At 46.9% G+C, this 27,669-nt stretch overlaps 1 protein-coding gene across 1 annotated transcript in view; it reads left to right on the plus strand.

Moving 5' to 3' along the window:
* The window catches only part of FAM102A (family with sequence similarity 102 member A), a 44,437-nt gene extending 16,997 nt beyond the window's left edge, over window positions 1-27,440 (plus strand). The window contains exons 2-11 of the mRNA XM_029912731.1: window positions 8,263-8,383; window positions 8,746-8,775; window positions 14,456-14,572; window positions 15,153-15,199; window positions 17,450-17,604; window positions 19,144-19,248; window positions 19,572-19,761; window positions 19,968-20,089; window positions 21,347-21,416; window positions 22,345-27,440. Coding sequence (XP_029768591.1) covers window positions 8,263-8,383; window positions 8,746-8,775; window positions 14,456-14,572; window positions 15,153-15,199; window positions 17,450-17,604; window positions 19,144-19,248; window positions 19,572-19,761; window positions 19,968-20,089; window positions 21,347-21,416; window positions 22,345-22,390 — 1,003 coding nt within the window. The 3' untranslated portion in view covers window positions 22,391-27,440. The remainder of the gene's footprint in view (window positions 1-8,262; window positions 8,384-8,745; window positions 8,776-14,455; window positions 14,573-15,152; window positions 15,200-17,449; window positions 17,605-19,143; window positions 19,249-19,571; window positions 19,762-19,967; window positions 20,090-21,346; window positions 21,417-22,344) is intronic.
* The last annotated feature ends 229 nt before the right edge of the window (window positions 27,441-27,669 follow it).

A 27,669-nucleotide genomic window follows, 5' to 3' on the forward strand; every position in this document is an offset into this window, starting at 1 on the left:
AGTAGGATTTTTTTTCTCAGTCTGGACAAACAAAATTTAAATTATTTCCCACCAAATAAGCTGCTATCGTACAGTTAGAAACTCTGTATGTATACATGTGTAACTAGGAGTGGTTGCCCTGGAGTTCCCTTTACTATTAATTGTAGCTGCAATCCCAAATCCCATATTAGAAATATCACTCCCCTGACTTGAAACGATCTGCCCCTCCTCAGAACTAATGACCGTTTTAGAGAGTAGTAATTTGCAGTAAAAAGCCATAGTTAAGATTGACTTTTCACACTTAAAATTGAGACAGCAAAGCAACCCCCTTCCTATACAGTAGAATGGCAGAAGTAGGTGCTTCCTTACCTTTCCATGCTCTGTCACCTTCTCTCTGGTTCTGTTGGTTTCTGCTCTAGTCCTTTTCCTTCTCCTCCCTTTCCCAGCCCTGGCACTACTCGCTCCGTCTGGTTCCATAGAAGAGTTTGATCCTGACTGTTCTCCATCTCACTTTCTCAGCTGTCACTTCAGTTCTCTTAGGCCTGGTCTACACTGAGGGAGAGGGGGTGGGGATTGATCTAAGGGCTGGTCTACACTGGGGGGGGGATCGATCCAAGATATGCAACTGAAGTCGAAGTATCTTGGATCGAATTACCTGGGGTCCAGACGGCGCGGGATCGACAGCCGCGGCTCCCCCATCGACTGCGCTACTGCCGCTCGCTCTGGTGGACTTTCGGAGTCGACGGTGAGCGCGTTCGGGGATTGATATATCGCGTCTTAACGAGACGCAATATATCGATCCCGGATAAATCGATTGCTACCCGCCGATACGGCGGGTAGTGAAGACGTACCCTAAGTTACGCAACTTCAGCTACGTGAATAACGTAACTGAAGTCGCTGTACTTAGACCTACTCACCGCGGTGTCTTCACTGCGGTGAGTTGACTGCTACTGCTCCCCCGTCAACTCTGCCTGCGCCTCTTGTGGCGGTGGAGTACAGGAGTCGACGGGAGAGCGCTCAGGGGTCGATTTATCGCATCAATTAGAAGCGATAAATCGACCCCCGCTGGATCGATTGCTCCCCACCGATTCGGCTGGTAGTATAGACATACCCTTAGGTAACTCCTTTCCTATTCAGCTTCCACTAAACCTCATTCCTGCATTCATCCGTTCTCCAGCTAAATGAGCATCACCCAGACCGTTCTGCTTATTTAAACAGCGGTAAATCAAAGCTGGCTTTCTGCTTCAATTTCCTTTTAAATCCCACTGAACAGCAGAAGAAATAAACCATCCCAGGGAATGGGGAGAATTAAGTAACATTCGTAAAACACTTTTGAAAATGTATTTGTCATACTATATAGTTTGCTTTGATCCCAAAAGGGCTGTCGTAGCTTATTGAGCAATCAGGTTTAGCATTTGTGTTGTCTGTGGGTAAGTTGCCTTAAAAGACATTTGTAGCTTGGTATTAATGTGAGTGACTGAATGAACAGGGGTGGGTTTTTAGGGGATGTGAGTAGGCATGTTGTTGTATGGATGTGACTGCAGTTCGTGTACGTATGCAGCAGGAGTAGATGGGTTTGGGAATTCAGGAGAGAGTAAGTTTTGTGAGTAGGTGGATGTGGTGACCCATACGAATGAACTATTTACTTGAAACACTTATTATGGAACGCCCAAATATTACTTGTCTCAAACAATAAACATTTGCTTACTGAGTCTTCTCTGAGTAACAAGGGTTTATTTACCTCATCTGTCTCTGAGCCATTCTTTTTCCACCATATCTGTTAACATCTAGCCCATAACAGCCAGCTCTTGTTAGTCTGAGAATACTGGGGTTTCAGGGAAAGAAGCATGTAGATGTGAACAGCTGACATTCAGCTATTTAGTTTGGCTATTGTTTTAATGAGTGACATAAGCTCAGTCATAACTGAATGACTTCAGTGTGAGTCATGAGTAGCTAGTATCCTTTCTGTCCAAGAAAGACAAGCTCTGGATTTAAATGGCTTTTACCATTTAGACACTTACACATTGCTGTATTCTGGGCTTCATCACCTGAGATTTCTTACCACATCATGTATCCATTGTTTTCCACTAGTCAGTGGCATCTCTCAGACTCCGGGAAAGTTCAATGAAAGTTTGTCCCAAAGCCTTAAAAATTGTTGGCCACACTTTGCTTGCTTCTACTCATCACCTCTTCCCAGACACCGACATTCTCTTGGAGGAAGGCTGCCCCACCAAGTAGTCCTCTTCAAACCATGATCCCCAGAAGTTTCCTTCCCAATTGAGAAACATGTGCAATTGAAAGGAGGGAATTCTTGCCATCCTATACTGCTCAAGGTGTACATGTTAGTTTTCACTCGTAGTTTTCACTTTTCCTTTATTTGGCTCTCCCGTGGGTTGCTGCACAGATATCAATCTGTTTAATGAGTGTCTGTCTCTACAAACTTAATTGATTCAATTTTTATCCAGAAGTTGGAGGCATAATAAATGCTCAGCAAACAGGCAGATGGCAAAGTGATCTGGAGGTAGAGCAGTGAGAATTCAATACATGCACTTGGAAGGTTCTGCACTGAAAAGCATAAATCCTACGTGCAGGGAGAGGAAGCAAACTGCAGAGAGACAGAACAGCAGAATTGGGGTCCGGCATGAGAAACCAATGGGATGGGTGCAGCTACTCAGTTAAAATTCATCTTGTCCTGGTGTTACCATCCTCTTCATACGGTATCAGGTTTGGGGAGGTGGCCATGTGAGGTTGCCGCCACTAGTCCAGTGATTTGAAAAGGTTTGAGAACCCTTGGTCTACAGCTTGGGCTGTTTCTTTTTAATCAACATAAAAAAAAAAAATCTTGGTGCTGTACAGCCTGTGTCTAGGAATCTATTCACTCGCTGTGGCTGCCGTCTGTTGTGCGGCTACCTCTGGGGTTTAATGCAGCAGCCGTTTTACACCGAAAAACTACAGTGTAAGATGTGAACTGTGTGAGTAACAACTTTAGCTGAAACTACGGGGAAATATTACATTCTGCCTACTTATCACCCAGTCTTTGTCAGATCACTAGGGTTAACTGCCAGAATGCATCTAAATGCTGTGTCCTCATTAATGACCACAGGTGGTGGGGACCTCTTTGTATCTCCTCCTAACACTGTGCTCAAATACTGTTGCATACTGAGTCATCAGCATCACTTCTTGTAGTACATGGCTGCTCTTCGAAAGTGTGTAATCCAGCTACTAGCCCTGCTTACTGAGAGCTGAACACCTACGCAGGTATTCCCAGTTTTGGAACACATGTTTATTGGCTTGTTTCTACCTTTTTCCTAAAATCTTAGGATGGATGGGGCAAGAGAAAGACAGGCTAATCCGTGTTAATTGGTGTTCCCTAAGAAATACCTCTGTGCCTACCTCCCTCTTAATCCTTTGGCAAGTTTAGGGACACACCTGAGAGGTTAAACGCTGGGACATGAGTGCTTCTGGGATGGAGAGAGTGTCTGATTACTCTGGAATGTTAATGGCCACTTTCTCCATTTGGTACAGTAGCAGGTCTAGCCATTTAGCTTCTGACAAACAGGGTGGTTGGGATTTTTTGTACATTTTACATAGTTATAACGCACCTTGATCTGAGTACATTGCAGCTGATTCAGGTGTGTGCAGACTGCTCCGCAGTGGGAAAAGGGGCACCAACATCAGCTTGCTGCTGATAGGCTGCCTCCTATCAGTGCACCAGCTACTGATGGTATAGCTTGTTTGCTGCTGACTTTTTTCCATTTCCTTGCACAGAAACCAGAGAGCTGAGCATACAGGGTTTCCTCTCGTAATGGGGATGTCTTTACTACAGTGCAGCCCTGTTGGCACTGTCTGGACACCCTTTGGACCGTAACTCTCAACCTGCCAAGGGCCAGATGTAGGACACCGGCCTTCTTTTACATATTCAGAGACACTTTTTAAAGAACACAATAGTCAAGATAAGTGTGAAATCATCTGGGGCGCATCTATTTTACAAAACTTTCACTACGTTTGTAATGAGGCCTAGGGTTTGATAGCTGTGGGACAGGTGTAAATTCGGATGTCTAGTAAATAGCCTGCCTGTGCATTAAACTACTGCAGACACCATAGTACCATGAGCTCGTTAGCTCCTAAAAATTGTTTCCAGAGCTGCTCATGGGTTACACTACAGCTACAACTGAGTTAGGGAGCAAAAGTTATCACCTGACCAAGTTACGGTGTCATATGCTAGAGCATAAATGGGACCTAACAGTGTCCCTGAAACAGATTAAAACCCTGGACTGTCTGAGGCTTTAGCCTGGTTACTGGGATGCAATTGGATCCCATCTACAGTACAGCTTTTGACAGTGTCTGTAACAGGGTCTTCTGGCTCCGCTTTTAGCCTTAGTGAAATTGTGAAGGATTTAAATGTAGGCATCCGCCTCCAGGAATAGCTCCTGAAACTCATCAAATTTTTCCTTTCACCTCTGGGGAATGCCTTTGTCCAGCTTTCTTGGTCTTGCTGTACCAACTATCTCCACTCCAGAGAAAGAGAAATGGGAGGAGAAACCTGGAAAATGGTACAATGGCTGCTCCAACCAATCAGTCACATTTATTATAGGAATCCAAGATGGGAATTGGCTGGCTGACCTCTTTAAAACAGTGTCACTAGCTTGATCTGACTTGGCACTGGAAGGGTAATGTTTGCAGTGCTATCACTGAATGAAGTGGTGAACCAATAAACAGGGCACAGAGTACCATCTGCTGTGGGCATGCAGGCGGATTAGTGCTGCTCAGAGGAGCTGACACAGATCCACATCTTAGAAAGGGTTTCAAACTGGGAGCCATTGCAAGAGGACACTAATGACTATGAGCATCACGAATAATAAAGCTCTGCTCCTAAATTTGAAAGGTGAGAGAGCTAAATAAGGAACCCTGCTCATAGGGGAAAGATTGGCACACAGTATCTAACTTAACAGTGTGCTAGTTGGTTTTCTGCCATTTCTGCTTTTGAGTGTAAAGTGTCTAGCAATTTAGTGCAAAACGTGTTGCACTATTGAAATGTCTGTCATAAGAAAGCTATCTTTTTCTTAAGTGTTTGTGCAAGGAAAAGAACAGCATTATACTTCCCCAAAAGATCGCAGAATAATAATTGTGGAAAATCAAAGGAGACAACTATTTTCACTAGCAATGTACTTTCTCCTTCAGGATTCAAGTCAATGTGAAACTCAGTTTTTCTTTAATAATCAAAGGTCTGACGGTGAAAATTCTTCTCCTCTGGGTGTGCATGTTGGGATGTGTGGCTGGGCACACTTTGAAGAGACCAGAGTCTGTCTATGGTCTGTTTGGGAGTTTAGGTATTTTTCTGGTTAGCTGTTACTCATATGCAGGACAAGAGACTTCATTGATTCAAAGACAGCATTTATTCCACGCACGGCCTTTTCTGACAGTATTTTCTGAATGTCCTTTTTAGCCATCTTACAGTCATGGTTGGTTTTGTGGCTTGCTAGAATAGTGCTGTTCTGTGCTTGGCAGATGTGCAAGTAAATCGTGCTTGGTAACGATGTGTACTGCTGAATCTGAAACGCTTTCCACCTTCCAACTCTAAGCCCCTAGTTAGGCAAAATCTGTACAAGGCCTGGCCCAAAGAGAACCTTTGAGGTCTCATGATCACCTTGCCCACTTGTATATTCTGACTTGCTGGTGGGATGTCGCTATATATCCTTCCAACCACGGAGCGCTCTAGTGCATTATGGCACCCCCTTTGTCACATTGCGCTATGGCTCTAGATGGGGTAGACCACTGGCTGAAAGGATGCAGAGGTCCATCCTATTGACTATCCAGGGAGTCAGGGGTATGTTAAATGGACAAGTTGGGAATTTGAAGTCCCTAAAGAAGCCCTTTCTTTAGACTCAGGCCTTCCACACATTCTGCAAAGAACTGGCACTTACTCTATGGGCTTGGTTTGGTTTCCATTGTGAGAATGGTATAATTACTCTTCCCAGGCTAAGTATATACATTTTTTTAATAAAACTTACTCTGTTTGGGGTCAGAGCTTAGCTGGCAAGGGCTCAGGTTTCTGGGGATGCAGAACAAAGCAGACTGCAATAGACAGTTACTAATATAAAACCTCTGAAGACCCAGTGGTGAGTCTGCACCTATGTCCAGGCGTTGGTCTGATCTATTTCTGGCTCCTCAAGTATAGAGTAAGGTTTAAAATTGGACGCATCTGTTTTAGGCTCTTAATTTTGCATGACTGTGTGATTAGGGTTGAGAGAGACATCTCCCGCCTCATCTCCTGGCCACACTTCTACCATCTCATTGGTTTTTGTGTGATATTTTCTAATTGTACAGCTGGGAGTGTCCCAGAGCTAAATATGAAACTCTGGGCTTCATTCAAGGCCACCTTTAAAACATGCTCCCTGTAATTATCTGCCCAATGATAACTTGATGCCAGCAGATGGCCAGACAAGGTCTGCCACTTCATCAAACACCAGCCTATCTGAGCTGTTTAAAACTATTTTTTTCCTAGAAGAAGTCGGCTTTAACCATTCACTGTTCCCTTTACTGTCTCCTGTCTAATGATTTTTAAGGACTTTCTAACCTGCCAGCATTGGAAGTGAAGTGATTGCTCTGCATGCAATCCATAAAGCACTTAGATTTGAATGCAAGGATGCTTAATTTGCCCATCTGTAAAATGGAAAAATGCCCACCTACTTAACAGCGGGGCACAAGGATTAATATTTAAAGCACTTTGACTTCCTTGGATGGAGTGTGAGGTGATTATGTACAACATTTTTCTCAGATTCTCTTCTGTGCCAGTTCGGTATGTGACTCTCCTGAGGCAGACAGGATTCCCTTCTTTTGCTCTGTATCTTAATCCCCCAAGTTGTGTCATAGCCTTTCATTCACTGCTTTGAATATGGACATCTCCTTGGCTTGATGTTTGCAGGGCTTCTGCCAATCCCAAATGCCTGCCTTGGATCTGTGAAGCACATATGACATTTTTATATGTATTTTTGGCCTGCCTGGACTCCTTTCTGATCCCATGTCCAGAGAATTTTCCTTTGCTGCCATGCCCCCCGGAGCGGCAGGGGGCATGGCAGGCAGGGAGCCTGCCCTTCCCCCGGTGCGCGTCGGGCTGGAGCCGCTCTAGGTAAACGCTGGGGTGGGGGCCGCGAGGAGCCCGCGGGCCGCAGAAAATAACCCCGCGGGCCGCATGTTTGAGACCCCTGATCTTTCTCTTGGACGGGGCCGGCCTCTGTTGCAGCTGCAGTGCAAACCAGGAGCACAAGATCTTTAGCTGGCATGGTTCCAGTCTGTTGTTTCCCTGCTTTCTGTGCATATGGTGGTCTCCCACTTGCAGTGCATCTGTCCTCTTAAGTGGCTCTCAACCTTTCCAGATTAATGGACCCCTTTCAGGAGTCTGATTTGTCTTGCGTACCCCGAAGTTTCATCTCACTTAAAAACCACTTGCTTACAAAATCAGACATAGAAATACGTGTGTCACAGCCACACTATTACTGAAAAATTGCTTGCTTTGTTATTTTTACCATATAATTATAAAATAAATCAATTGGAATATAAATATTGTATTTCTCTTTCAGTGTATAGTGTATAAAGCAGTATAAACAAGTCATTGTTATGAAATTTTAGTTCGTACTGACTTCACTAGTGCTTTTTATGTAGCTTGTTGTAAAACTAGGCAAGTATCTAGATGAGTTGATGTACCCCTTGGAAGACCTCTGTGTACCCCCAGGGGTATCTGTACCCCTGGCTGAGAATCGCTGCTCTAAGGCTGCTGTGTTGACTGCAACCCAGCACGAGAGCAGAGTTGCCCCATAGAGAGCCCTGTGTAGGCAGAGTGCTTGCCTTGTAAGGCATGTGGCTAAATTTGAGTCCAGGGCTGTGCAGGATGGGCTAGAAACTAGTTCTTAGACTTACTTCTAACAGAGTTTAGCCCTATCCACAATGGACAGCCAACCAACTAAACAGGTCTAGCTTAAACACTGTCCCCAAATTCTGTTTAAAGCTCAGTGTAGAGGAGATGTGTAGTCTAGTGTGAAATTTGGATTGGACCCTGTCTGCTGGTCAGGGGAATTGTCTTTGGCACCTAAATAACCAGAACTGTATGTGATGATTTCTGGCTGACGTTGATTGAAATGTCATGCAAATAGAGCTTTGCAGATCAGGCAGCTCTTCACAATAGAAGGTTTTGCAGCTGGGATTGGCTTGATCTGCTTTGTACCTTCCTTTCAGGCTTCTTTTCCTTGATATTTTTTTTTCTCTTCCCCCCCCCCCCCCCCATAGAGAGGAAGTGCAGGAGAACTGTGTCCGCTGGAAGAAGAAATTCACCTTTGTGTGTAAAATGAGTGCCAATCCTGCCACCGGCCTCCTGGATCCCTGCATCTGCCGAGTGTCTGTGCGTAAGGTGAGTACCCAGCCTCCACCTCTGATGTCGGAGCATCCCCAGCAGCTGGATGTATTGGTAAAGCTCCGTGGCTGCCTTGTCTTGGAGGTGTGAGAGGATGCATGGATATTGAATGGTAATTAGAAGCTTTATGCTTGGGCTAGTTGAATGGAAATAGTCAGCGCCCTTCCCTCACACATCCACACCCCATCCTCCTGCGATGTTGTTTGAAGGGGAGATGAGGGAGGTGGTACCCTGGGTGCCAAGGAGGGGTGAAATCCTGGAGGCCTATACCAGCACTGACAGTATGATGAGTTTCCCTTTGTTCCCACAGTAAAGCTGATGGCTCCTTTTCCTGTTTTTCTTCTTGTTTCACATTATAGGAACTGAAGGGCGGAAAAACCTACTCCAAGGTAAGAGCAAAAGAGCGTGCAAAAGGAGTAGAATGCTGGGCTGTCCTGGGTTCACTCAGCGCCTCTGGCCCATCCGCGCTCTGACAAATGGCCAGCGGTGGAATTTCTCAGGAAGCAGGGCTGTGTTTGCGTAAAGCAGTCTGAGGAAAGAGCCGTTAGTTGTCGTTGGGGATGGAACTAATTTATTTCCCCTAAAACGGCAGGACTGTGACTTGCTGGGACAGAATCCAGATCCCATTGTACATGTGAATTCTAGAGATGGGACTGATCCAAAACCACTGACCTGCACATCCTTAAACTGTGGGGAAGTTCTGAGACAGATGTGAAACTCTACTGCTCGGGGTCATCCCTAATGAACACGCACACAGAGAATGTAGACTGTTACCCTGCATTCCCCAGAATGCAGTAACCAGCTTGGACAGCAGCTAGCTGTGTTAGCTGACCCTTAGAACTGCAGTCTGGAGCTTCGCTGAAGCTCTTGCCGCAACAAGGCGTGTTCATGGAGAGCACTATAGGCTTGGAAGGGAGGAACAGATTGATCAACAGAAGGGTTTTATTGGGGAACTCATTCCTTTTCTCCTATCAGGCATGGCATGCATGAAACCTCATGCACTGCAGTAGAGGCAACGGGCTGTGAGTCTCTTCCCTCTTCAGACTGGGTCCTGCTGCAGGAAGGAGAGGTTGGGCTGGTTTAAGAGTTGCGAATCTACACGGGGCCCAAAGCCAGCTGCTTGCATGTGAAGGCTGGTCTTTGGCCTGTGTGCCAAAGTATCCGTGCCCAGTGGGCAGGTGTTCTTGTTCCATAAAGCCCCATCACCGTTTGCTCCAGTTGGCACCTTTATTGGCAGGGTCCGAGACCAAGGATGGAATCCGCTTTGGAGGCTCAACAAGGCTCTCACCCTTACATGTGGATTGAGGTCTGTGGGTGGAGGAAGCTGTTGCTGCCCACTTTGTTCCTGTTCTGTGGCTAATTATGACCTCAATCTCCAGGGCTGACCATCTGTTTCTCACTCACTAACTTCACATTTTTAAAAAAGTTGTTCTTCCATTTTATAGAGCTGCTTACCCAGCAAGAGAGCCATGCAGCTGGAGGGAGGGACATGCATGCAACACCTGCTTAACTGAGTACATACATGCCTGTTCCCTCTTTAATCTATGTCCTGAATTTTTCCCTACCACTTGGAGGTGTTGGGTTGGATGAGCCTCAGAGGGGATGTCACTGCAGAGTTACCCCAGGCTTTTACTTGGGTATTGCCCTAACTGCCCCCCCCCCTCAAAATGCACGCACAGATGCACACAGACCCCTCTGATCTGAGTTTGGTGGTGCTTTAACTCTGGAGTATCTGGCCCACCTTAGGACATAAGCTAAAGTCCAAGTGCTGCTTTTATTTGGGCTGATAACCTGCCCACTTTGCAGTGAGGGCGTAAGGTAAACCACTCAAGTATAATCCTCCAAAGCAAGTCCTCCCCCAGTTTACTGGGGAAATCATAGAGCACCTTACTACAACACACAAGAACCATAGGTTCTGCCCCCAGAAGTCCTAGCAACACACAGGTGAGTGCAGCACCACTGAACACTGTAACTCTGCTAGAGTTTTGCAATGTGACTGCTCCCACTGGGCTAGGCTAACCCACATGCCAATCACCCAAGCTAACTCTGCAGTGAAAACCTACCCAAAGATAAGCAGTGGTCTTGTGAGGTGCACTAGAAGGAGTGTGTGTGTACGTGTTCTGTGCGTCAGCGGGTTGCATGCAGATGTGTATCCTTCCGAAATTTCAGGGCTTTTCATCTCTTTACAAACTCGTAACTTTGCTCAGTGGAACGAAATCTCTTTGAGCTGTGAGGAGATAGCAACAAAGAGATCGCAGGGCCTCTCCCGCTGCTGAGAATGCTGGGCCCTTGCCAACATTCCCCCCAGTTATGCCGCCAAAGTGGCTATGAGGTACTGAGACTCACTTGCTGATGCTTCCAAGTGGCTTTGTGCAGAGGACAGAAATTGGGTTTCCTGAGACCTTTGGACTCCATATTAAAGTTGCTGTGGGAGCGTGCGGGGACCGGAGGTGTTATGGGTCTGGGCCAGCAGGATGTGCTGTTGAAGTGGAAACTTTTTTTTTTATTATTATTATTTTTTCCCCTCCTGTTGTCCCTGAACCGGATGGAAATGCCGTCAGCTGGCTGGAAAAATGAGGGAAACTGCTCTGAAAGGTTACAGCTGAGAACATCCTTTCATTAAGGGATCCTTCCTCCTACAGCTTCTGCCTTCCAGCAGACACCTCCCTGCACTGGGAGTCTGCTTCCTGGGAAAAAAATTCCTGGCCCCAGCATGCTGTGTAAAGCTTTGCATCAGTTTATACCTCTGCAGTCCATGGGGGCCAGTCACCTGTCTTCTGAGGGAGGGGGTCCAGGGGTTTGTATCTGTGCATTGGATGGTAGGGGTTTGCAGCTGGTCCGTCCCTGAGGGGGGGTGCTGTGTAATGGTATCCTATTGGTGTTGTCATGACTGCGAGCCCAAATCCCCCATTCTGGGGTACGGCAGCATTTTAAACAATCCTGCTAGCTGCTCTCCTCAACCTTATGGTCCCCACTAGTGTTTACTTTGACCAGCAAGGAGCCTGAAGTTTACTCCAACCTACTGACACCTGTCAAAACTACACCGGCCTTGTCCACCCTAAGATTGTATCGCGTATTAGCTAGGAGGTGGTGGTAGGGGCTAACCATGTGTTAGCAAACACAAGGCCTTTGGTCTTGGAGCTACTTGTCATTGGAGCCTTGTTGTTCTCTCGTTCCTGGAGCTACTGCCTGTTCGGCTGGGGGTTGATTCGTAGCCTAGTGTAGTGAGAGCACTGGGAGAATACACTTTACCCTGCAGTCTCTTTTCACCCTGTCCCTGCAGTCCCTTTGGAGGCGGTGGTGGGGAGAAAGGAAGTGTGTCACGATCCTCTTGCCTTCTCTTTAATCTCTTGACCATCAGTTAAGTCCTAGTCTCCCGTCTGGTCCCTTAGGGCTGGTCTACACTGCCGCGCTAGTTCGGCCGCTGGGGATCGAAGTTCCGAGTTCGATTTATCGCGTCTGGTCTGGACGCGATAAATCGAACCAGGAAGTGATCCCCGTCGACTGCGGTACTCCAGCTCAACGAGAGGAGTACCGCGGAGTCGACGGGGAGCCTGCCTGCCGCGTGTGGACCGTGTCTGAACCGCGGTAAGTTCGAAGTAAGGTATGTCGAATTCAGCTACGTTATTCACGTAGCTGAATTTGCGTACCTTACTTCGACTTGAGGGGTAAGTGTAGACCAAGCCTTAGTCATTCTTATGCAGGCACATCCCAGCTGTTTAGAACTTGGCTTCCTCTGTTCCAAATACAAAATTCATACAGTTGTCATGAACTGATTTACAGTGGCACTGTATAATCACCTGTCAGCTTCCAAGAGTGACTGGATGAAACCCCAAACGCCATTGGCATGGTGCTGACCTGGGCCCATAATTCACTGGTCCAAGACATTCTAGTAGGGCATACCTGAATTTTGCTGCCCTGTCCTGGGTTGCAAATGGAACAGTGGTTAAAAAATTCAGGGGAAAAAATACTGATGAACTTGAGTCATCCTTGTGATTCAAACAGCAGAAGGAATAGCATTGTCCCTTTCACGTGTCGAGCTGCTGGCCAGCATGGGAGGGTGGAGTTTCTGCTTGCCAAGAGGTAAGAGTCAGATTAAAAACAAGGGAATTCTAAACTGAGCCCTACTCAACTGTTTTCAGTTCCAGAAAAAACCCACAAGATCAGAAAATGTTACCATGAATGCTGCTAGATAGCGTTCTTTGTAATTCAGGTCTGTGCTCCCTCCTAAGGGAACATCAACTACCCCAGACCTCTTTGCAGTGTATGTTGTAACAACTTCTCCTGCGTTCCCTGTGAGAGAGCGGGGCCTACCCATCGAAGAGTGCCAAGCTTTTCTCTCCTCGCTGTGGGGCTGTGTAACTTGCTCAAATGCAGGGAAAGGGCAGAGACCGCAGCTGGGTCTGATTGATTGGGCTGAATGTGTCAAGGAGAAAACTTACCACCCGAAAGGACAGTTCATGTTCTCTGCACTGTTGGCTTCTTTGATTGACTCCCTCACCTAGACTGTGTTCATAATAAATCTTCAAAGGACCAGGAGTGCAGAGTAACATAACCGCTGCTTTTTGATTCAGGTTCTTGTATGTTCTCCTGTCAACACACTTGTACCGTGTATCTGATTTTGCTTTCCTTCCTATCGGCTCGACTTGTTTTGCATTCTCACTCACCTGTGTCCTTTTCTTCTCTAGTTTATTAAAAGAACTAAGATTTAGAGAGACCATAATTAAAAATCTCCTAAAACATTCCTTTTCCTTCCTGTCTATCAAACTTTCTGTTGGCTGGCTAACCGCTAGGGGTGTGAGGAAACGAGGTTCCAGGTGCACCCCATCACAATGGCCAAGCTCTAGGGCAGAGGTGGGCAAACTACAGCCCACAGGACAGTCCTGCCTGGCCCTTGAACTCCCGGCCAGGGAGGCTAGCCCCCGGCCCCTCCCCTGCGGTCCCCCCTCCCCCGCAGCCATGCCGCCGCACGGGCAGCACTCTGGGTATCAGAGCGGCAGCATGTCTAGCTCCGGCTGGGCGGCACAGCTGCCAGACACGCTGCTCTGAGCGGCATAGTAAGGGGGCCGGGAGGTTGGATAAGTGGCGGGGGGTCCCGGGGGTGAAGTCAGGGGCCAGGGGGTGGTTGGATGGGGCAGAGATTCAGGGGGGAGGGGCGGTCAGGGGCCAGGGAACGGTGGGGGGGTTGGATAAGCGGAGTCCCGGGGGGCCTGTCTGGGGGCAGGGGTGTGGATACAAGTCGGGGCAGGAGGGGTTGGATGGGGGTGGAATTCCAGGGGGGCAGTTGGGGTGGTGGGTCCCAGGAGGGGGTGGTCAGGGGATAAGGAACAGAGGGGGTTGGATGGGTTGGGGGTTCTGTGGGGGGCAGTCAGGGAGCAGGAAGTGGGAGGGGGCGGATAGGGGGCAGGGCCCAGGCTGTTTGGGGAGGCACAGCCTTTCCTACCCAGCCCTCCATACAGTTTCGGAACCCCGATGTGGCCCTCGGGCCAAAAAGTTTGCCCACCCCTGCTCTAGGGCATATACCAGAGGGTGTCTGGGATTTACTGCATGGCCAAAGAGGAGGTTATAACTGGATATCTAGAAGTCAAGTGACTTCTAGCTTGCTTTTCTGATGGTCTCCTTCTTGTTTCTCAGAAACAATGTGTCAGTTTCATCTACAACAATATCCTTTCATCTCTTGGCTTGCAGGCTCCATTGCATTCTGGGATGTCCTAGTACAAAGAGTGCCTTATTATGTTTGTGTATGTGATTCTGTTTTTTCCACATCATTGACCTAGTGCCTTCCACGTCCTTGGTTATGCAACAACCGCAGGCTGGTTAACACTGTCCTCACCAGAACTACCATTGTGTTTCCTTCCTCCATACAGGGGCTGCCTGCAGGCTTAGAAATGTTTGCCTAAAATTGTGACCTTTTCCATCCTCGAGAGTAGATGCTGACGTGTAACCACAGTTGCATAGTGGTCTGCAGAGGCATCGGCCCCCTACACCACAAACACATGCTCTTCCTTTGTTCTGTGTGTGATTCACTGTCTCTCTTGAGCTTTTTTCCCTGTTTTCTCTTGACCACAGCTGGGTTTTGCTGACCTGAATCTGGCAGAATTTGCTGGCTCTGGATTCACTGTCCGATGCTCCTTGCTGGAAGGATATGATACCAAGAACACCCGGCAGGATAACTCCATCCTAAAGGTGCATAGTCAGTGTCCGCACGGGAGGGATCCTACGGTTCAGTGCATTCTTCAAAAATCCCACCTGAATTTGTAGTAAGAATTTTGTTCCCAGCCTTCCCACTTGCGTCCTCGTGGGCAGGGATGTTTAGCAGAGAAGCACCTTCCCAAAGCCAGACTGGAGAGAGAGAGAAACCGTTTCCCACTTCCATAGAGAGCAGTCACTCTGATGTGTACAGAGATGCAGTTAAACAGTAGCATTCCAATAACATCCTGTATCTGCAGATAAAACATGAGCAGGAAGAAAGTCCTGAGTCCACCATTAGAGCTGCTGTAGCATCTTTCTGAGCAGGAGGTGCTGATACATCATGGATATAGTGATATTAGTGGCTTAAAATAATGCTCCACTGTATCCCTCAATCTTACTTCTGTGTTGAATGGAAAGGCAGTCCAGCTGATCCGAAGTACTGTGCAAACTCCTGATTCCGAGATTCCCCCTCCCCCAGTATCGCCGGACCCAATGTGGATATCCCCATAGATGACTGACTAGTTGGGTGGAATTGGCAGTTCCTAATGACCTGTATCATTTCTATCTCCCATAGGTGACAATTGGAATGTCTCTGCTCTCTGGGGACCCCTGCTTCAAAACGTGAGTTGCTGGGTCATCTTCCACTCTTACGGAACCTGCTGCATTTGTTGGGTTTTTGGACACACAGCTGTTCCCTGAAGGGTGGGGCTATCTACCCTGAGCTGGCCTAGATCCCTGGTAGCACCCAGAGACGTACAAGCCTGGTCCTGTGCATCTTATCCATAGATCACCTAGGCAATTTTATAAACCAGTAAACTTCCCCAAAAGTACAGTAGGAAAAAAGCTTATAATTGGGAATCTGGACTCCTGCATTCTATCCCCAGCTCTGCCAAAGACTCTGTGTGACAGGCAGTTCGCTTATTTTCTTTGTGCTTGTTTACCCATCTGTAAAGTGGAGAAAACATTTGGCTTACAGAGGTGCTTGTAAAGCATTTTTAGATATACTGATAGAAGGTGTTATACAAGTACAAGGTCACTTTTTGACTTCTTAGAACTGCCAGTTAGTAGTATCTACTACTTACATTAAAAAAAATTCTGACTGGATTAAGGGATTAATGGTAACATCTACAAATGAACAGGGGAGATGAACCATGAAAGGAGACGTGTGGAGGACTTCCCAAAGTGTGCTTCCATTTTGGCTTCTTTGCTGCTTTGTGGTAGAGAAAAGAAGCATAATTTTTTTTTTAAATCTGTTTTTAACCTTAAAAATATCAAGAATTTAGTCTTGGTTTCTGTCCTCCCCCGCTCCCTGACCGGTTTTGTTGGAGGACTTTTTTTTTTTTTTTTATTATAAGGCAGATGGTGATGGGAAGTGGTCCCAGGTCTGTGCTGTGATCTGTTTGTACACCTTAACTGAAGATCTCCTTTACCCCGGTGCTAAGCATTGGAGAGTGTTAGCAACAAACCCCAGTTGTCAATATGAGCTGTACCGTTCGGTCCTTTTGTGAGCAGTAGTAATCAATCTTGAGGCATTGGAGAGAGATTTCACTATTGAAAACAAGGTCTCTGAGAGCCACAAAATAATTGTGGTATGAGATCCTAACATTGATTTGCAGTATTTGCATAGTGATGTCTTCATACATTGTCATGACAGTGAATCAAAACCACAACGAATGTATTACACTGTAATGTTGAAAAGTCCTGACTGAGCTATATGTGCATCTCTTGGTGACTGTTCAACAAAATAACTTTTTTTTTTTTTTTTTTACTTCTGCTGCATGCTTCTTGGAGTCTACATTTAAAACTTTTGCCTCTGTAGTAATGTCCGTTACAGATGTGACTTTAACAACATATTTATATGGGCAAAAGCCCTAGTGTAGTTGGATTTATGCTTGCAAAAATTTGCTGGTATAGCTTATTTTGTTTGGGGAACTGGTATAAGCTGTACCTGTAAAAGCACTTTTCTCTTGATATAAGCTGTATCTAGACTAGGAGGGTTCACCCCCTTTCCCAAATATGCTTTTTCGATTGGGGGGGGGGCGGTTCCAAAGATTTTAGATTTTAGTCGACCGTTCTGGTGTCCTGTGTTGAAAAATTGGAGAGGACACGGGAGAATCCAAAAAAAAAAAAAACCTTACAGTGAGAGAATAAAGGAGTGCAATCTGTTTAGTTTATCTAAAACATTGAGGAGGTGAATTGATTATAGAGTATAAGTGATCTTGTAGGGAGAAAATGCCAAATACTAAAGGGCTAGTTCAGAAAGGCATAACAAGAACCAGTGGCTTGAAGTTAAAGCCAAATTCAGATTAGAAATAAGGCCCACGCTTTTAATAGTGACGGTGATTAGCCATTGGAAAAAACTTATCAAGGGAAGTGATGGATTCTCCATCTCTGGAACTCTTCAAATCAAGATGCTTTTTGGAAGATATGCTTGAGTCAGTCACAAGTTATTGGACTTAATCCAAGGATAACTGAGTGAAATTTTCTGGCCTGCGTTATGCCGGAGGTCAGACTGAATGGATTTTATGGTTCCTTCTGGCCTTAAAATCTATAAAATAGTCTGATTATTTTTTTTAAAGTGACCAGTTGAGAGGACAAAAGACTTTTTAAATCACTTATCATGTAGTAATTTTGCTAGTGCGCTGGCCACTGTAGTCTTCTAAACTAGTCAAAGACCTGCATTTCTAATGTAAAAAAACTAGCAGAAAAGCAAAGGTTTTGCAGTGTTCCCTGCTTACAAAACTCCTTGCAGGCTTCCATCCTTCCCCACAAGGAAGCAAGAAGGGAATGGTCCCCTTTGTCAGTCACCTCTTCCAGCTGCCAGTTCTGCTTGCGTAATTTGTGTCCCATCCTGTCTTTCGGCTATTGCAGGCCTCCTTCCACAGCCAAATCCATCACCATCCCAGGACAGGACTCCTCCCTGCAGTTGACCTGTAAGGGCGAGGGGACTACCAGTAGCATCAGCAGCTCGGCCACTATTGGAGCAGTGCGTCAGGCCAAGTCGAGACCCACCATTCTCAATCCAGGTACAGGCCCTCTGTGCTCAAGACTGATACAGCTCTTTGTTGTTCCAGGATTCCATTCAGCTTACTCCAGCACTTGGAAGGTTAACGAATCTCTGCATTGCACGCTCTCCCTCGCCAGTCCTAGTGTCTTTGCCCAGCTACATTTAATAGAGAGTCATACAGGTTTCTTAATTAGCAGAGTGAACATGAAAGTGCAGCACATGTATTTCTGTTAACAGAGGAGATGAAGCCATTGCGGGGACTGACTTAATGTGTTTCTTGCAATCCTCTCTAACGGGCCCATCACTGTGGTTCCTCCTGTATTCAGTGACACTTAACACTGTTCACCCCTCTGCTGTTAGGTTTGCTCAGGCTGATGTTTAGAAAAGTCCCTGTGCAGCTTTTAGTGCTTCGGGGTCTGAGGTCTAATGGTCTCATTCCAGCTGCTGAAGCAGAGTTCTTAGACTTCCATTTTTCAAGGACATTGCAGCCTCCCCTGGCTCCCCTCTTTAAAGTGAATGGGCTGCAAATATACTGTGACAGATACATAGTGCACCAAAATCTGGAGCTAACCAGTTCACCTCAATGAGCCCTTAAAAAAAAAAAAAAAAAAAAAACCTGGCTTACATGTTTACCCAGGAGACCAAAAATGCTCCTTACAGCCCTTTCACATGCAGGCGGGGATGGTGAAATCTGGAAATTCAGAAGTAGCACCGACTCTTCAGGCCATATTCAGAGGTGATGTAGTGATGGTGAAACTCGCCCTTATGAGGGTAGAAGAGTGGGGGTTATAGTAGGAAAAGCAGCTAACAGGAAGGAGTACTTCCCCTTTCTTGTTTTATATCGTACATCTGTCTGTCCTGCTTCAGCCTCACCCTTGGGCTGAGTTCCAGTCTGAGGTTTACCTTCATCTCTGACTCAGGCCCCACATCTGACTTGTACCTGTGTATGTGAGGGAAAGATGAATTCAGAGCCTTAACTGGCAATCCACCTCGCTCTTGTCAGCCTGTCACAAACTCAGTGCATTTCCCTACCTGGTGGGATCCTCCCGCATCTTTGTTGGAGCTTTGAGAATCCTGCCCCTTTAGGTTTTTGTACCACCCTCTGTCGCTCTTCACTTGAAAAGTCCTGTATTATGGCCTTCGCAGCTTTCCACTGGCTGCTGTCTGTCTGAGTAGTGAAGAGCCTATAACTAGCACTTGGTCTCTTGCGTGGCATGTACCAAGCTGGCTTAATATTTTTCAAAGGTATCTTTTACTTATGAAATAACTTCAGACGTGACCCATCATCTCCATGGGCTTGAGGGATTGGAGATCCCTGGTAACTCCAGAGTTGGGCGCCCCCGTCAGCCACTGGAATGGGTGACTGCTCTGACACAGCCTCTCACAGCTACTGTCATAAATGGTCCCTGGCAACTTCTAGCTCTGTGCAAGTCAATGTAGAGCAACAAGTGTGCACCCTTCCCTGGCCCTAGTGCAACAACAGTCCTATCCAGTCTTTCTGCAGGAAGTGGCGAACTAGCTGGCTGAGAGATAATGTGAGTGCTTTGTTGTTTGGCAGGTGTTCCAGAGGAACCAGACCAGAATCTGTCCAGTCCAGAGGAAGTATTCCACTCAGGGCATTCACGGAACTCCAGTTATGCCAGCCAGCAGTCCAAAATCTCCGGTAATTGTTGACCTGCTGAACTTTGGTGTCCATGTCCAGGAAGTCGCAGGTCTTCAGATCTCCAAATCTGTTTTCCTTTGGCACTCTCCTCCTTTGCGAGTGATTCACAGCCACGCCTGTGACCTCGAGCCACTCCTGAGCCTGCCTTCTGAACTCCCAGTTTTGTGATGACTGCAGATCTGATCTGTGTAATCCTCTGCCTCTGTGGATTGAGGTTCCTCTCCTCCTCAGTGAAGCTTCCGTGCCCTGACTGGAGACTTGGCTATTTGCACTGTGTTGCTATGGGATGGTAGGTTTGGTTTGTAATGAGTCTCTATCCACAGGTTATAGCACGGAGCACTCTCGCTCCTCCAGTATGTCTGATTTGACCCACCGCCGGAATACGTCCACCAGCAGCAGCGCCTCTGGGGGGCTCAGTTTGACAGTGGAGTGTCCTGAGGGAGAGCGGGACCACAAACTAGACAAGCCACCTCGCCCCCCAAGACCAACCATCCTGTTGGATAGATCGTCCCGGTAGGTACAGTATAAAGATGATATCTCTGTGGATGGGGGAAGGCCTAGAAACAAAGGTTCCTTCGCTCTTCCTTTACCTTTATGGCCTCAGATTTGCTGTTGCTATAATCGGAAAGGAAGAGGCTACAGCTAAGGGACACAGACCGCACTGGCAGCCTGTGACCCGAGGGGCTGAATCTGTTTGTTTTGTTTTTTTCCCCTCCCAGAAGGAAAAAGGATTCAGTGGAGAGTCACCCAACGTGGGTGGACGATACTAGGATTGATGCTGACGACATAGTGGAGAAAATTATGCAGAGTCAGGATTTCACAGACGTCAGCAATACTGAAGGTGAGATTAGTACAAGGCGCAGAGGGGAGACTTGCTGCTCCTCTTCCAGCCTTAGCGATGCTCATCAGCCTCTCTAATCCCGACTCCCGCGTCACCCGATGGTGCCTCCCACTCCCCTGTAATTTGCTGTTAGTACTTGCTGGAAGTTTCAGTGGCAGATATCTTAAAGGGACCCCGCTGATGTGAAAACTGCATTTCCTTCTGAAAACAGTTTGTACCTGCTCCTGTTACAAGTAACTGAAGCTGTGAGGCTGGAGGCAAACAGTCCTTCTCTTTTCCAGGTTTACTTTCGACAGCACTTCATGTGTAGTCAGTTTTGCTGCTCAGTTGCATCACCCTCCTGCATAGCTCTGGGGGCAGCTCCTGGGCACGCTTTTTCCCACGCTGTGCAAGAAAGTGTTTGCCAGTAACAGGAGCAGCAAAGCTAAAGAGGAAGCAGGGTAGGTGTGTGCAAAGAGAGGGGAAGAAGGAGGGGTCTAAACATACTGGCACTCGGGCCTGACCAAAAGACCCTTACGAATAGTGCAGAGGAGGGAAAAAGCCTTATCAATCAAAGGAATTGAAAACAATGTTTTTAAAAATTGGTCAGTTTAGGGAAAATTTCAAATAGTCCTCCTTTTAATAATAATAATAAAAAAGTATTTCATTTAAACTAATTTTCTTACCTATTATACAAACCACAGCTTAGATTTACTAGAACTCTAAACTTTAATCTAATTTGCTGTTCATTACTCACCCCGTTCACTGTTTGCATTTCTGTCAGCTTGGATGATTAAAAACAGGTTATCGTGCTTCATTAACGAATTTGCACTCCGCTCTCTGTGGGAAAACGAGACCGAACAGAACAGGGCACCTCCATAGTGGTGTAATGATGAGACTGCAAATGCTGCCGGGGAATGTTTGTCTCTTTGTTTGAGTTTTTAAAATAATACTAAGAACTCCTTCATTCATGACACGGTTTAGAAGTTTAAAAAAACCCCAACCTAGCCATCAAAACCATATTCATTAAAATGTGTTTTTAAAAGCTGACTCTTCCAAAGTCTGGTTTGCCCCGGGGATCTTCCTAAAGCAAGGAGGAGAGGGAGTTCCACGAAGCGTCACAATCATCAGAGCAAGAGTGTAAACGCACCTGCGCTCACAGAAACGGAATGAAAATGCCCTAGCTAAGCATTGTGTAACATGAACCGTAGGGGACATCTGGGGATTGTCAGGACTGTGGATTTTACTATCTTTTTCTTCCTCTTCTCCTATCCGCAGATAGTAACCTGAGGTTGTTTGTGAGCAGAGATGGCACAACGACATTGAGTGGGATTCAACTGGGAAACAGGTATGGCTCCTGAAAGGTTCGTAGACACGGGAGCTCTGTAAAGATAAGTCAGCTAGTTCTTTCTGCTTAGGAGACTTTCACCTCACCTCAGTAGAGATTTCTGAAGATCGTGCGATACATGATGGCTTTGTTCCCACGTTAATACTCCTGGGATCCCTTTAGTCACAGGATGCAGCTGTGCTTGTGTGTATTCAGAGCTCAGCAGAAGCTTGACTGGGGTATTTGATCTTGGCTGCTAGATTGGAGACAGAGGGAAGGTGTGTAAAAGTACAGAACAATCGGGGTTGGTCTATCTTTCTCTGCTTTCAAAGCCTGTTCAAGGCAGGCAACTTTGCCCCCTGTTGGATTATAGCAAAACTGCAAAGCCTAATTCATTCTCCATTCTCAGCTGCATGCTTTCCTGTGTCCGTTCAGAGCTCATTTAGGAGAGATGCTATTAAATAGTGTTCCCATAATGCTTTGCACTGCCATAGCACCTTTCATCACAGGATCGCAAAGCCTTTTACATTCACTAAACCTCACAAGCTCCAGGATAAGTGGAGTTTGGGGTGAAGTGTCTAATGCAAAGTCACACATCAAGTCAGTGGCAAAGCTGTGACTAGAGCCCTGTAGTGCTAAGGGTTTCGCTGCTCCAATAGACAGCTTCCCCTCTGGAGCCTTTCCAAATGTCCTCTGCCTAGCCTCTTTCATCTGTCTCTCGCAGGAAGGAAAAGTGTGTTGCAGCCAGTTCTCTTTCCAGATTTGGGATGTTGATTGCCATTTGGCTGCCTGGCTTTTGTTATGCAGGCTGGTTTAGCTATTTTCAGTATTTTTTTTTTTTTTTTTTTTTTTAATTATTTTTTTTTTTTTTCTTCTTAGATTCTTTTTTTTTATTTTAAAGGTATGAATACAAGAACTTGTTCTCTTTTCTCCCCCCCCCCCCCCGCAGGGTCTCATCTGGAGTTTATGAGCCAGTGGTGATTGAAACCCGTTAAATGTGAAGAACAGGGTAGACCTGCTGGCAACAGACCCCCTACCCCGTCCTCCGCCACACGGATGCCAGTCTTTACCTCTCTACATGCAACATTCCAGAAGGGATTTCTCCAGACCCCTCCCCTTACGTTTGCACTGCAGAACTCCTCCGAGACCATACCACTCCAGAACATGCACTTTTCCTGACTTGGCATTAACTCCCCGCTCATCCCAGTGCTTCCAAACACCCCTGAATTCCCTGCAGATCCAAGGGGTCTGTCTGGAAGCCTTCTCTTTGCTGGAGGATGTTCCCCCCCTTCCCCAGTCCCTCATTCCACGCATTGCTTCCTTACTAGGGATTTCTTCACTCCTGTATCTGCAAACCATTGGGTTGTACCACTGTGAACTTTTCAAACCACTGAAGGGGAAAACCAGAACTGACAAACCAGGAGAGCAGCTCCTTGTTGAAACAATGAGCTGGCCACTTGCAGGATACTTGATTCCACTGATTCTGCATTGTGGATTGCAAGGAAACTTCACCTCCGATGGCAACGTTTTACTGAGCAATGAATCCAAAAAACCAACCCCCCCCCAGTCCTCTGCTCATAGGAAACATTTCCCAAAAGTGCATTTCAGAAAACTAATGGAACAGACAGAGATGGAACTTGATGTTAAAGGTTAAATGCTATCGCTTGTTAGCATGACTAACTGCAGTACCGCCTTCCACTGCTGGGCATGGGAGGCCATTTTCATCGGTTGGTATTAGCAGGAGCACTTTAGAAATTCCATATGTGCCCAGAACAGGGGGTGTGATTTGGTTGTGATGATCTCTCCCGTCATGGCAAGAGTGGCTAAACGGTTGTCTTTCCCAACCAGAGCCAGTGAGGGAACTGTTTCTGGTTGGCCCTTCATGCCATGTGAGAAGGGAGCCATTGTCAAGTCAGTCCCCTCCTATGCTGGAGAGAAGCTTTGATTAATGCAGAAAGAAATGGCTAAATCTCCGCTACTTTGGTGGAGTGGAGCCCTCCTGCTGCACTAGCTACAGCAGCCATTCTCCTCCGCTCCTGAGGTGTGACCTCTGGGTCTGACAGGCTTAAAACTGTCGTCTTGGTTGATCTTTTCACGATTGAGCTTTTTCTCGTTTGGTTTCTGCAGTTGTCTGAAACATTAACTGCCCTTTTCCCTGGCGCAGTGTGGCAGAAAAGAGGTGAGCCTTTTTCAACTCCCACTTGTAGATTTCTCCCGGCAGCTGAACTACAGGTGAGGATCTATGCAGGCTCCTGCCTTGGGTTGGCTGCAGGCTGCGTTCGCAGCCCTTTCTGTACAGATGCTTTCAGCCTATAAGCTATTTCTGTGTGGTGCCCGTTCCTTTTTTGCTGTTGTCCTGTAGTAGCACTCGGCAGCCATGCACTTTGACTAACAGCACACTCCAGGTCACTGGCTACACACATGTGCGTGCACACACATCCTATTTCTCTCACACACACGCTGTCCCATTTTGCGGGAAGAAGAAATTTGTAATTGATCATTTTTGTTTTTCAAATTCTTAATTATGGCCAAGCTTTTTTTCAGGACTAGAGGTTGTGTCCCGGGGTAACTAGAACGCATGCAGATGAGCTGCTGGCAAAGGCAATTCTACAGAAGATTGCAAGACTGAAGGGGCCTGGATTTCTAGTCTGACTAGCACCGGAGCCCTGGATGGGGAGGATTCTGTGAGCAGCGTAGCAAGGCTGGCTCTAGCTATTTATGTCACAGACCCGCCAGTCCCTCTCTTTGCGTCCTGTAGCTGTGCAGACAGCGTCTTGGGGGCACTTTTTCTTTCGCCCACCTACCTTCCCCTCAGAAAGAATTAACTAATCTTGGCCTAGGCCCGTCAAACCTTCCGGTTGAACGTGGGAAAGAGCTCCGGGTTGGACCAAGTCTGTCCAAAGCCAAGGCCCTTTCGCTCTTGCCTACATTTTAATCATCATCTCCTCTCCGCTCGGGTTGGCACCAGGTAGCAGGTTGGCGAGATGCCGAGCTGGCTTAGGTAGGGCTGGCTTTACACTTTTTAGGATTCCAAAGGTTTGGAGAAGGGGGAGAATTAGTTACTTGCCTCTCCCTCCAGAGCTGCTGCCGGAGAGGCTGGGTTGGCTGGCACAGCGCCCCACCAGCAGTACTTCACACTGCTTTCCCTATGGGCAAAGGCACTCTGTGGTGCGGAGCCCCCTGAAGTTAATGGGAGCGGTGTGTGAACTGTGGGTATGCAGCACTCCTGGAAACCGGCTCCTAAATGCCTGCAGCCTTCCAGCAGCACTTCAAGGACTTGGGAGGAGACGAGTAACACAGGAATGAGTCCAAAGCCAGGCCAGTTTAGCTGCTGGTGTCCATCTTGCTTGTTACTCCAGGAATGGCTGGGAACCAAGAGCCTTTGTTCTGGGCTCCAGCTGGCAAGAGAGGTAACTGGTCTGGGAGGGGCCGTTTGCTGTGACATGTCACAAACCAAAGGGAGAAATTGCTCCTTTGAGGGAGACAAAAGGAGGAGCAGGTTAGCTTTCAAGAAACTGTGTCCTTCCCTGTCACCTGGCTGGCAGGCAACCCTAACCTCTGCTTCTGAGACGTTGGAGAGCTGCGGCCTTTCTGTAGATTGCTGTCTCTGGCTTTGCAGCACTTCAGTGCTCTACTGTTTAAATTCTTGACAGTTTTTGTGCCTGTTGGTCTTGTTCCCTGGCAGTTGTTGAGTTTGTAGACGTTGGTCTGTTAGCAGCTTTTTAGCTCAGACCCCTCCTGTTTTGACTAAGAGAGCAGCCCTAGTCATCTGGAACAAGTGAGTACAGCTAACCTTGGATTGTTCAAAACAGGGCCCAGGCAGGGAGGGAGGAGTTGTTGTCTTTCCGCATACCACACCAAATTCCAGCTTCGCATCCTCCCTCACAAGTGATGCCCAGCAGTCCCGCAGCCTGGTGCTGCATGTGTACTTTGGAGCACAGAGGGAGGCTGAGCAGGCATTGGGATCATCTGGACAGCAGGTCTGCTGCCTGGCTGGAAGCTTTGTATCTTGCAAGCACTTTTTTCCTCATGGCATTGCTGGTATTTGTTGCTAGTTGGGATGCTGAAGAATATTTTGCGAGTTTGTCAAACTTAAACCACTGGTTAGTTTCCAAGTTTTTTTTTTTTTTCCTTGAAGTTTATTGAATTTTTATAAACCCAGCAGGCTGGTGTTCTTTGACTGCATTGTGGTATTGTCGTTGTTTCATTGGTATTTTATTCCGGGGGGGGCTAAGGGAGGTATCTTTTCCTCCCCCAGTTGTCCTCTTCTCAGGGGATCCAGAAGTGAACTAGGCAAGGAAAGGGCCCTCTGGCGAGATTTTTGTGGTGTAGGCCCTGGTCTCTGGTGCAGAAGAGCAGGACGGTTAAACTGGGCTGACCCAGGGGAGCAGAGCTGGATTCCCTGCCCCCCTGCCCTCAGCCCCCAGGGCCAAGTTGGAATGGAATGGATTGGATTTCACACTCCCCATTACAACAGATTAACATTTCAAGACCTTTCTATTTGGACGCCCACCGCAAAGCGTGGGGTCTTCAGCCTAATATCTTTTTTTTTACTAACTTTTTTTTAAAGAAACTATAAACTGAAGAATTATCTGGGGAAGGGCAGACGTAAAGGTCATGACTCGGCATAGCCCCCGAATGAGTCAGGAAGGAGACTGGCTCGGCTCGGCTCTGGGTGGGAATGAGAATGGGGAAAGGATGACCTAATGCCTCCAGTTTCTCTGTGACTGGCACTTTAAATGGGAGCTTTCGTGCTGTCCTGATGAGTTAAGGACAGCCAGTTTCTTAGTGTCTCCCCCACCGTCACCCTCTGGAGGGAAAGTTTAGCCCTTTTAAATGTTTGTTTTGGTTTTTAGAGTGTTTCAAACTGGGCTGAGAGCTGAAGAAAGTTGTTGCATTAAAATGTAATAGGAGGGGTTGGTTTTATTTTATTGCATTGTTGTTTTAAATTCATGGTTGTGCAGCTGGATTCTGCACTCACCACCCTCTGGGAAACCTCACTCCAGGTACGCTTGAGACCAGAGTGCCCAGGTGAAAGGCTCCCCTCCTGGGGAGAGGGAGCTGAGCAAACCTTCCCCACCCTGTTCCCTTGCTGCCTTACCTCAGGAGCTGCTAACTAATTCATTGCTCCTCTCCTCTCCCCCAATCCCAAGCTGAGGGAGTTGCTGCTCCAGTGACTCAGTCCTGTAGACAGGGCTGGTCTCTATGGGCCTGTTCCCACAAACGCTGCGCCCGGTAGCGAGTGTTTGTGGTTCTTACAAGCCGCCACCTCTACCTAATGGGCTGATCCTGCAAAGTCCAGTCCCCACCCTCAAGCTGCATTTTCCATCAGCCCTCCTCGGCAGTCCTAACCCAGTCTCCTCCGCAGCTCCATCGAGCTGTTGCTCCTACCCACTGGGAAGGAGTGAGCATAGAAAACCTGGGAAATCACAGGAACTTGGAAGAAGGTTTGAGCTGGAGGTGCAGCTGATCCTCTTACTTGCCTTGAGAGCATAAGAAAATGTTTGTTAAAGCCCATATTTTTTCATGTGGGGGGGGAAAGGGGAGATCATGTTTTATTCTCTTGAACGTGAATTGAGCTCAGTGATCGTCAGAAGAGAAGCGCACTCGATTTATATTCAGATGCTATAGAGAGAGAGATTACAGATATTTTTGGAAAGGGAATGGGTCTATGCAAATTTCCAAAATGGCTTGAAAGAGAATTTAACTTTTTTTTTACTTTGAAATCTAAAGAAGAGAAAATCTAATTTTTTTTCGCAAAGCAGAAGTGCGTGGAGAGAAAAGCTACGTCCACGGCTCTATTTTGATGATGATTCGCAGAAAGTTTATGGGCTGGAGGGAATGACTATTTTTCACCATTTTTTATCTTGCTCCTCTAGTTTTTTGTTTCTTTTCTAATGGAATGCTGTGCCGTCTTTGATTCAGCAGATCGTGTCTGTATTTTCTGTATCTGGTTCCTAATGTAGAGAAATAACAAATATAAGAGGAAATCACTATAATGTCAAATGTTGTTATGGTTTTGGGGAAAATAAAGGTTTTTTTGGTACTTCACTTATTGATCCTTGGCTTGTTTCCGGCACTCCCCCCACCCCACCCCCAATGCATCCTGGGGTTTCTTTATCTCCTTGCTGATGACAGTGAAGCTGTGCACGTGCAGTACCTGGCACAGTGGGCTCCTACATGTCACTGCTGGAATCCCTCCATGAATTCTGGGACAGCAGCTAAGCTATGAAGGGCTTATTTAGCAGGACTCTCCCTCCCTTGACTTAATTAC

The sequence above is a fragment of the Terrapene carolina genome, unplaced genomic scaffold, assembly GCF_002925995.2.
Source record: "Terrapene carolina triunguis isolate 2854851 unplaced genomic scaffold, T_m_triunguis-2.0 Scaffold238, whole genome shotgun sequence".
Taxonomy (NCBI): domain Eukaryota; kingdom Metazoa; phylum Chordata; order Testudines; family Emydidae; genus Terrapene; species Terrapene triunguis.